The sequence below is a fragment of the Galeopterus variegatus genome, unplaced genomic scaffold (assembly GCF_000696425.1).
Source record: "Galeopterus variegatus unplaced genomic scaffold, G_variegatus-3.0.2 Scaffold585, whole genome shotgun sequence".
Classification (NCBI taxonomy): domain Eukaryota; kingdom Metazoa; phylum Chordata; class Mammalia; order Dermoptera; family Cynocephalidae; genus Galeopterus; species Galeopterus variegatus.
In genome coordinates this window covers 125,861-136,430 of record NW_007726696.1, presented here as the reverse complement: position 1 = coordinate 136,430, position 10,570 = coordinate 125,861, and the positions used below count along the sequence as shown (strand labels likewise).

The window sequence follows — 10,570 nt, the reverse complement described above, 5'->3', positions numbered from 1 at the left end:
ACCCACCCCCGGAGGGCCCCGCCGGCGTCGGGCGGACGCGGAACGGGCCAGGGCGGGGCCGCGAGGCGAGGGGCTTCCCGGAGGAAGCGAGCGGCCCCGCTCCGCACCCCGGCTCCTCGCGCCTCCCCCCTGAGGTCCCTGAGAGGACCGGTGACGACTGTCCTCGCCCGGGAGCGCCTGCTCTCTGCCGGGTGCTGCTCTGGGCTCCGGAAGTTGCCAGAGAAGGGACCTGGGCCCTGTCGTGAGCTCAGAAAGGCCGAAGTGCCCATTGACTAGTGAGGGAAGGTGACTTAACCAGGGGCCTTCGCTCTCTGCTTAAGCGAACGCTGGTGGTGGCCCTTGAAACCGGTGTTCTTGGTGGTGACGTTCAGAGAATGCTAGTTGTTAAGAATCACGAGGACTCTCTATCCCTCCTGCGAGCTGCTTAATGCACATCTACAGAGGAAACCCCAGGTTTCTTCGAGGAACTAGAGGCTACTCTCTGGAATGTTCCTGCTGAGGCTGCAGTGCCCATCGATCAGTGGTTAAGATCTAGATCCTTGCAATTATGCAGGACCAGGTCTAAATACAGGCTGCACTACAGCCAGCTGTGTTGACTTTCTAAACCTCACTTTCCTCATCTATAAGATGGGGTTAGGGTTAGTATCCTCCTGAAAGAGTTTTGAGGATTAAATGCGAAAGCGAGTGGAAAGGGCCTAGCACCAGGGCGTGGTCTTTGCCTATTACCTACCAGACATTAAACTCTGTGAGGGCTGCTGTCGATCTGTTGTATCCCTAGTCGTGGACACACGGTAGATGTAAGATAACTTGAATCAGTCAATCAATGGCTGTTGTACAGCAAGGCACATGCTAGGTGCTGTCTTGGATACAGAAAAGAGAATTCCAAGACCCAGGAGCCTGTGATCTATTAGGGGAGGCAAGACTTTATATATAACTGAAAAATCAAAGCAATGCTAATCAAGTCATGAAGGCAATAAGGACTTCAAAGCCAGAGTGGTTAAGAAAGATCTGCATAGGGAAAAATAATGCACTCCATGAAGATTATTAAAGATGAGTACCTCTCTAAGAGAGGGAGCATTGCTTCAGCTCACCTTTCCCGCTCACACCACTACCGCCCAGCATCCCAGTTGTTCTGACCCTGTTTTTGTAAGTGAATCTATTTCCCCATGTTGGAAAAAGGACATTCTATAATTGTTCCTAACTGTGAAAACAGTTCTCACCACAATGAAAAGATCAAGAGAGTACTGAGTGCATTTAATCAAATGTGTGCTTTAAAACAAGTAAAAAAAATAAATAAATAAAAAATTGGAAAGTAGAGTTTACCTGTCTTGGGATGAGGTACCTCAGTGATGCAAAGTAGATACTGTTAAACCCTCATTGTAGACCCTGGTCACTTTAACATGTGGGACAGTCTTGGGAATTATAGAGAAATTAGAGTAAATGTCATTAGAACCTTTGTTCATTAGTGCAGGAAGGATTTCTTTTTTGCTCTAGTTCTTTTTTTTTTTTTTTTGTCTTTTTCGTGACCGGTAAGGTGATCACAACCCTTGGTGTGGTGTTGCCCGCACTGCGCTCAGCCAGTGAGCGCACCGGCCACTCCTATATAGGATCCGAACGCGCGGCGGGAGCGACGCTGCGCTCCCAGCGCTGCACCCTCCCGAGTGCGCCACGGGGCCGGCCCTTAGCTCTAGTTCTGATGTAAGCGGTTAACACTGAAAGTCCTGGAGTAACACCTTTTACTTACAGATGTATTTGGAATCATAATTTACTCATGCTCATGCCTTTACGTGTTTCAGGTCTACAGGTGCACCTTCAGGCTCAAGTGCTGCCATGGGCAGTAGTCGAAAACTTCAGCAGACACAAAATCAAGTAGATGAGGTATTGCTCTGAAATGTTGGAAACATGAGTTTTAAACAAGCTTGGGAGCACTGGAAATAATTCTATTTAGAAAAAGTATCAAAAAGTGTGAATGTAAATTTTGACTGTATCATAATTTTAATAAAATTTTACCACCTCCTGTTCTGGAAGGCCTGATCTAAGCAGAAGTCAGACTTTGCTGGTTCCATGCTCATTTTTCTGTGACCCAGTCACATACCTATAACATAAACACCCCATCCCTGAGAATATTCCCCAAGAACCACTTTATAAAATAGGGTAATAAAACTTTAAAGAGTAAGACTATAGATCGCTCAAGTCAGGAATAATCATTCTGATCAGATTTTTTATCAAAATATTTTGTCCTGTAGCTTGACTTATTAGTTACCCAACCTGAGCAAGCCTCTTTAGAAATCATCTCTGACCATTTCCCATTGACACACAGATGGCAGCTGCCAGCAAACTAACCCGACACATGTATATTTGTAGAATTCTTGAGCTAGAGGAGCTTCACAGCATCTTTTGTTCTGCCCTCTATTTGCAGAACCACCGCAGAAGATTGTTGGGGAAATTTAGACTAGTATTTTCATATTCCTAAAAGCTGTTACTCTCCAACAAAAATATCTTGGTCTTTCTGCATTTAGCTGCCTAAAAAGCAGAGTTAGAATTATGTTAGATACCATTGTTAAATCACATATTAATGTTTTGATCTGACAGTTTTGTTCATGAACTTAATTCTGAAAATTTTACATTTTCATAGTAAGAAACCCATTCTAATTCTGCCCTGCCTGAAACTTGTTTGCTTACAAAATCAAATTGGATCCTTTTTTTAACCAAAGGAATTGTAAAGAGAGTTGTTTCTTTTATTTTTTATTGAGGTAAAATTTATATAACATACAATTAACCATTTTAAAGTATACAATTTAGTGATATTTACTATATTCATAATATTGCACAACCATTACCTCTTTCTAGTTTCAAAACTTTTTCATTACCCCAGAAGAACACTCTGTACCAATTTAGTAATTCTCATCTCCCTTCCTCCCATTCCCTGGTAACCTCTAATCAGCTTCTGTTTCTATGGATTTGCCTGTTCTGGGTATATCATGGAAAAGAAATCATACGCCATGTGACCTTTTGTATCTGGTTTCTTTCACTTAGCATAATGTTTTTGATTTTCCTCCAAACCGTATCATGTATGAGTACCTTGCTCCTTTTTATGGCTGAGTGATAGTCCCTTGTATGTGTATACCACAGTGTGTTGATCTGTTCACCCATGAATGGATATTTGAGTTGTTTCCACCTTTCAGCTATTTTGAATAATGCTGCTATAAATACTCACATACAAGATTTTGTTCAGATGTATTTTTTCATTTTTCTTGAGTATATATACCTAGGAGCAGCATTGCTGGGTCATTTGGTAAGTCTGCCAAACTGTATTCCACAGTGGCTGTACTATTTTATACTCCCACCAGCAGTATCCAGGGATTCCTGTTTCTCTACAATCTCCCCCACACTTGTTTTCCATTTTTTGCTTGACAGCTATCCTGGTGGGTGCAAAGTGGTATCTCGTTGTGGTTTTGATTTGCATTTCTGTAATGATTAGTGGTGTTGAGCATCTTTTATGTGCTTGTTGGTCATTTGTGTATCCTCTTTGGAAAAATGTCTATTCAAGCCCTTTGCCCATTTTTCAGTTGGGTTGTCTTTTTGTTGTTGAGTTGTAAGCATTATTTATGTATTCTGGATATCAAACCTTTGTCTGACACGTGATTTGTTAAGTATTTTCTCCCATTTTATGGATTGTCATTTACATTCTTCATAATGTGCTTTGATGCACGTTTTTAATTTTTATGAAAGTCCAGTTTATCTGTTTTTTCTTTGTTGCTCTTGCTTTCAGTATCAAATCTATAAGAATCCATGGCCAAATCCAAAGTTATGAAGATTTACCCTTATGTTTTCTTCAGAGAGTTTTATAGTTTTAGCTCTTGTACTTATGGTCATTGATCAGTTTTGAGTTAATTTTTGTATATGGCATGAAATAGGGGTCCAACTTCATCCTTTCATGTGGCTATCCAGTTGTCGCAGCACTATTTGCTGAAGAGACCATTCTTTCCCCCACTGGGTGGTCTTGGCACCCTTGTCAAAAACAAATTGGCCATAGATATTTGGGTTGCTCTATGGACTCTCAATTCTATTCCATTGGTCTGCATGTCTGTTCTTATGCCAGTACCACATTGTTTTGATTAGTGTAGCTTTGTAGTAAGTTTTGGAGATTGGGAGATGTGAGCCCTCCAACTTTCCTTTTTCAATGTTGTTTTGGCTGTTCAGGCCCCTTGCAATTCCGTATGAATTTGGTGATTAGCTTTTCCATTTCTGAAAAAAAGCCATTGGGATTTTGATAGAGATTGATTGGATCTGAACATCACTTTGGGGAGTACTGCTATCTTAACAATAGTTAAGTCTTCCCGTGTATTTACATGGGATGTCTTCCCATTTAATTAGGTCTTTAATTTCATTCAGCAGTGTTCAGTGGTTTTCATTGTGCAAGTCTTTCATCTACCAGGTTAAATTTATTCCTACATATTTTATTTTTTTGAATGCTGTTGTAAAGACAATTGTTTTCTTAATTTTCTTCTCTGATTGTTCATTGCTCATGTATAGAAACACACCTGATTTATGTGTGTTCAATTTGTACCCCACAACTTTGTTGCATTTATTAGCTCTAGTCATTTTGTTTGTTTTTGGTGGATTCTTTGGAATTTTCTATATAGAGAAAATCATTTGCAAAGAGATAGTTTTACTCCTCCTTTCCAATTTGGATGCCTTTTCTTTTTCTTGACCAATTGCTCTGGCCAGAACTTCCAGTACCATGTTGAGCAGCAGTAGTGAAAGTGAGCATCTTGTCTTATTCCTGATGTTGGGGGGAAAGCTTTCAGTCTTTCAGCATTGAGTATAATATTAGTTGTGGGTTTCCCCATGAATGTCCTTTATTGTGTTAAGGAAATTCCTTTCTGTCCTTAGTTTGCTGAGTGATTTTATCATGAAAGGGTAGGCCCCCCCTTTTTATTTAATGAAAGTTTGGCTCAAAGTAATAAAATGCTGACCTGAAAAAAATGTGCCAGTACATTTTATTTGAGATTTTTGTTCTTCCATTCCTTTATGTGTAACTTACTGTGATCACATTCATTTAGGTGGTAGACATAATGAGAGTTAACGTGGATAAGGTGTTAGAAAGAGACCAGAAGCTCTCCGAGTTAGATGACCGTGCAGACGCGCTGCAGGCAGGAGCTTCTCAATTTGAAACAAGTGCCGCCAAGTTGAAGAGAAAATATTGGTGGAAGAATTGTAAGGTAACTCTCTTTTAACCAACCTTTCCATTAAGTCCCCCTCTCCATTCTCACGGGATCAACAGAGGCTACAAATATTGGACTTTCATGAATCTGGGAGGTGGGTTTGGCTTCCTACACATGGAAATTTGAGCCAACTGTGAATCTAAAACACTGAACATGTACCCTTTTCCATCCCCACAACTAGGAATCCTCCAAGTTCTGTGGCTGATCTTAAGAAGCACATAGAACAGGAATGTCCCAAATCAATCACAGACATTAGCCCCTTCCAACCTACCACTCCAGCAGAGCCCTGAACACTGATTGACAGGAGAGGGGTGAAATTAATGGTCAGTTGGTGTGTGGTTCTGTGAATAGCTCTAAGGTCAAGGGAAAGAGATGCTAGAAAGTCACAGTGTGCTTGACAGAAGAGTTCAAAGCAACCATGCAAGGAGCATGGCCCAAAGCACATTTTATACAGTTAGCAAATAAATGTGCTGTGATCAGATCCTTCCCTCTGCCTTGTTTAGAAATGACACCTTCAGTCACACGGGCAAGCTTAGTAGCCCCTTCCTTACATGGAAAACTTGTATATACAAACAAATGCCTATCTAGGGATCACAAATCATTTGAGCATCTTTTAAAAAGCTTAGGCCCTAATTAGAATATTAAGTTTAGGCTATAGAAATTATAATTTCAGGCTGGCTCATTAGCTCAATTGATTAGAGCATGGTCTTGGTAACACCAGGGTCAAGGGTTAGGATACCCATACTGGCTACCACCAAAAAAAGAAAAAAAATTAATTATAATTTATTCCAGATTATAGTACACACTTTCACTGACTTACATTATTATATGATACTCTTAAGTAAGCATGCTATGTCTATTTTTGACATGTGAAATGGACATATGTTTTGTTACAGATGTGGGCAATAGGGATTAGCGTTGTGGTTATCATCATCATCATCATCATTGGTGAGTTAACCTGTTCTAAACTCATTGGAGAAGTCTCATATGTTCACAGATGATTGCATGTATAAGAACTCAAAATAGGGCCGGCCCGGTGGCGCACTGGAGAGTGCGCCACTTGGGAGCGTGGCGGCGCTCCTGCCAAGGGTTCGGATCTCATGTGGAGACCGGTTCCCACTCACTGGCTAAGCGCAGTGCGGGCGCAGCACAGAGGGTTGCGATCCCGTTACCGGTCAGTAAAAAAAAAGACAAAAAGGAAAAAAAAAAAAAAAACTCAAAATAAAAGTTCCCTCAGAAATGGTAGTTTATTCCAAGAGTTTTAATTTTCTTTAGTAAATGTTTTAAACACTTGAGTTTTGTATGATTAAAGTCTGAGATTTTTTATATCAACATTAATCCTTTGAGGTTTGAGGTTAGAGAAAATTTATTCATTTCCACTGACTAATCAGTTTTTCTCTCTAAATATATTTTCATTATATATTTCCTTTTATGTAGTGTAGTGATTAAAAGTGTGGACCACCCAGGATCCATCTAGGCTCTGCTACTATCAAGCTGTGTTGCCTTTGGGCAAATAATTTAAAATCTCTGGACCTCAGTTTCCTCATCTGTAAAATGGGGATAATAATACTAATCTAACTTGTTTGTTTGTTATGAGGACAAAAGTGCTTAGGATGGTGCCTGGCATATAATAATAAAAATAATAGTTATTTAAATAAATTATACACACACACACATATCTATTACTGTTATTAACGTATAATATTGGAACAATTCATTGCCAGTTTTAGCCCAGTATATGGGAACTATTTAGAGAAACATATCTTACTTTCATTGATAGTTTGATGTTAGTGGTTGTTTCCTTTTGACAAGAACATCTGGTTACTTGGATCCTTCCTTTTGACACTAGTCTCCTTTAGCCCTCTATAGAATGTAGAGAAGCCACTAGTAAGGAATCAGCCAAACTGAATTTCGATTCACGTTTAGACGGCAGCCTTTGATGTTCATTCAGGATTTGCACAAGAGACTAAACTGCTGTTTTCCCTGTTTTTTTTGTATCTCCCCTGCATATTAGTATGGAATATGTCTCCATGAAGAACCAGTGAAACTCAAGCCTGCTATTCAAGAAGCCTCTTTAAGACTTTTGACTCAGAACCTGCTATATTATCAAGCTTACTTACTGTTCTATCTAAAATGATTATTTTTTTGTTAGTTAATGTAAAGTTCGATTTCTAGGAAATGTGCCTTTGTTTTTGAAAATGCACTCCAAACCAGAAGTGTGGCCAGCCCCGCCTACATTTTGCACAGTCCCTTTACAGATTTACAGAGGACTTCGTAAGTTGCAGAATGCTATAATCTAGATGTAAGGTCACTAATTAATTGCCATTGATTCTATTTAAGGGAATTTGTTCCACGTTAGCTCTCCTTGTCATATGGCTTTATCTTCAGAATCACAATTTAAACCTTTGTGTAATCAGATTTCCAACTTGTGCCTTCCAGAAAGAACACTACTGCCTAACACAAATCTGTGACAGGCTGTGCCTTATTTTGATATTTTCTAATTCCCTATAAGAGAACCCTTTACTTTTTGTAAGCACTACTGACCCTTTTGCTGTATTTAAAATAAGATGCTGGTAAAGAGTTTTAGCTCTTACATTAGATATGAAGATGTTTACTTTCTTTTTATTGTTATGTACTTGCTAAAAATATTATTTTAATCAGAAATAATCCTTTAAAATGTTTTTATAGAACTGTGGGCTATGACCAAAGTTTCTATTTTGCCAAAAAGTTAAATACACATAAAATGTCCTTACATCTATTCCTGACATATATTCAGAAAAGTGCCAAATGGAACTCAAAGTGCCCTTCAGAAGTACAGTTGTAATATTGTGTGTGATCCTGACAGGCCTTTCTTGCCTTTGAAATGCTATAGATGGTGTGACTCCCCTTCTGATTCAGAGTTTTCATGGGGGTTGAGCCAGACTCTGATCATCTCATACCTATAGAAAAGAAGTTTCACCCAGCAGTTTGCAGATTATCAGCAATGGACTCCAGTATGTTTCTAATAATTATGTGAACAACAATTTTATAGCCTTCAGATAAGACCATCTGTGAACCTGATCATTATCTGGCCCAGTTCTTACAGACTGTAGGTTTTTGGAGTTTGTCTCCTATGTATATTCATATTCCACTTTCTTAATCAGTCTTCTAAATTATGCTTGCAATTAGGCATTGCTCACGGGGGGGATGACTCTTTTCACAGAGGATAGCTAACCAGAGACACCTTCTTTCTTCAATGTCATAAACTGTTCAGGATGCTGCTTTGGAAATAGCTGTTGTCATCTGAGAGACTTGTGTATGTGAAACTTTGACCATCAGGGTGTGTGGCTGAAGACAGGAGTTCAGGTATGAATGAAAACAAGCAAGGACGCACTGAGGGACAAACAGGCTCTATGGCCCATTGTTACTAGAATGTTCTAAAATTCTTGTTCACATGCTAGTATGACATACAAAGCAACACAGCTGAGGTGCACCAGGACACGGGTTCCATTTCTTTAATATTGTTCCCCTAACATCACTGAAATGATTTAATGTTGAAAACATGCCTTGCAATATGGGCAACTGTAAGAAGAAAGCAGCTGTCAGTGTTGGGACATTAGCCCACTCTCAGCACAGGGTCTCTGGCCAGTTCTGACTCTGCAACTTTGGTGCTCTCTCCTTGGCCCCAATGCTCAGTCCCATGTAACCCACTGGCTCCTGCATTAACCCAGGAATACCTCGCTTGTATCTGTGCATTTAGCTGGGAACTTTCCCACTAAAATGACCCAAATAAAGTGTTTATAAACATGATTCTGGCACCTGTGTTCCTTATCGAAAAATAGCTGCGCCTGGTCAGAATCCTAAAAATGGCATTCCTTGCTTCTCCCCCTCTCCCTTATAAACCCCCAAACTACACTTTCTCCTCTTTCTCACCAATGCTCTCCCATCATATTCTGTTTTCTGGTACCCAGCGTCCGTTCCCAAGTGAGTAGAAGCAAACCACTACTCTGTGAAAAGTGCTTTTCAGTATAAGAGATGAGTGGGGAATTGGCTTTCACATGATTAGCAAAATGTTCGGGATTTGGCTTTTCAGTTTCCTAAGCATATGGTCTTTCGAAAGTGGTTTACAGAGCTAACCGCGTACATGGCAGACTAGGTAGCTGCCTGCGGGAGGCATGTGATAGATAAATTTGGATGGGTGAAGGACTTCTTTAAACATATGGCTCCTATTTTCATTCGCTGTGTCATCTCACCCCTTGAATACACCCCAAGGAAACAATATAATATGGGTGGAAGTAGACTTTTGCTTATGTTTACCATACGTAATTTCAAATCCCTTTCCCTAACTACAAACCCCACCACGATCTGGCCCTTCCTACCTTTCTGACCTCCTCTCACACCAGGCAAAGTGTTCTGCCTTTCCCCTTCTCAGCAACAAACTCGCCGGCTTCAGGGCCTCTGCAGTGCACTTCCCGCCTCCTCTGCACTCAGGTTGCCGCTCTTGCTTTCTACACAGCGCTCCACTCATCAGCGATTAGTTCATGGAGTCGTTCCTACGTATTATCTCAGTGAAATGGAAACTCCCCGAGTGGCAGGGACTTGCGTCCACTGTTCTATCCCCGGGAACTGCAATCATCCCTGTCCGGATGTGCACGCAGCAAGTATTTGCAAGACACTTTCGGAGGAGAGAGATCCCATCGAGAGTGTCACGTGGAAAACTAAAGTGGATTCTCCCGTCCATGACAGGGACAATCGCCCACTTCACTCTCCCCTCCCCGTTTATGTACAACGCCTTTCCTTCGTCCACAAACACTGGGTATTTTCGGTGTAGCAGGGAGCAGGAGCTCTGCATGCCCCTTCCCTTGCGGATGACCGGAGATCCGACCTGAGACACGGTGTCTTCTGCATACACTTGTCTTCCTCCAGTTGCAAAATGAATCCTTAACTTCGGGAAGACCGGGGAAGTGTTTAAGTTCCACCGTCCATACTTCCTTTCTGGGCATCGGGCTGGGTTTACCCGGGCGCTACACGGCCCGGCTCCTGCGGGTCCCCCGCACTCAGCTACAGAGTCGGCGGGAAAGAGAGCAAGAAGGCTGGGCGAGACCAGGACGCCTGCCCGCTCCTCCCCGACTCCGCTGGAGCAGCCGGGAGCCTCCCGCAACCACCCCGGGGGCGCACCCCCTAGCCTCCGCCCCTGCCCGCCTCACGTGGAGGCTGCTCCGGCCCGGCCCGCCCCCTCATGACAGACAGCTCCAGCGCCCTACCGCTGCCGCGCTAGCTCCAGCGGCCCCTCCCTGGCGCCGTGCAGGGTGCTGGGCACTGGACTCCTAGGACCGAGGCTCTAGCCTCCCCAGTGCCCCCCC

The 10,570-nt window shown here is 41.9% G+C and overlaps 1 protein-coding gene across 1 annotated transcript; it reads left to right on the top strand.

Annotated features, from left to right (window-relative positions):
- Positions 1-619: 619 nt before the first annotated feature.
- VAMP3 (vesicle-associated membrane protein 3) lies at positions 620-9,017 on the top strand. The gene is made up of 5 exons (XM_008570264.1): positions 620-638; positions 1,797-1,878; positions 5,067-5,225; positions 6,125-6,176; positions 7,243-9,017. Exons 1-5 carry the CDS (start codon positions 628-630, stop codon positions 7,260-7,262), a joined length of 324 nt encoding a protein of 107 aa, XP_008568486.1. The 5' UTR covers positions 620-627; the 3' UTR covers positions 7,263-9,017.
- Positions 9,018-10,570: the final 1,553 nt, after the last annotated feature.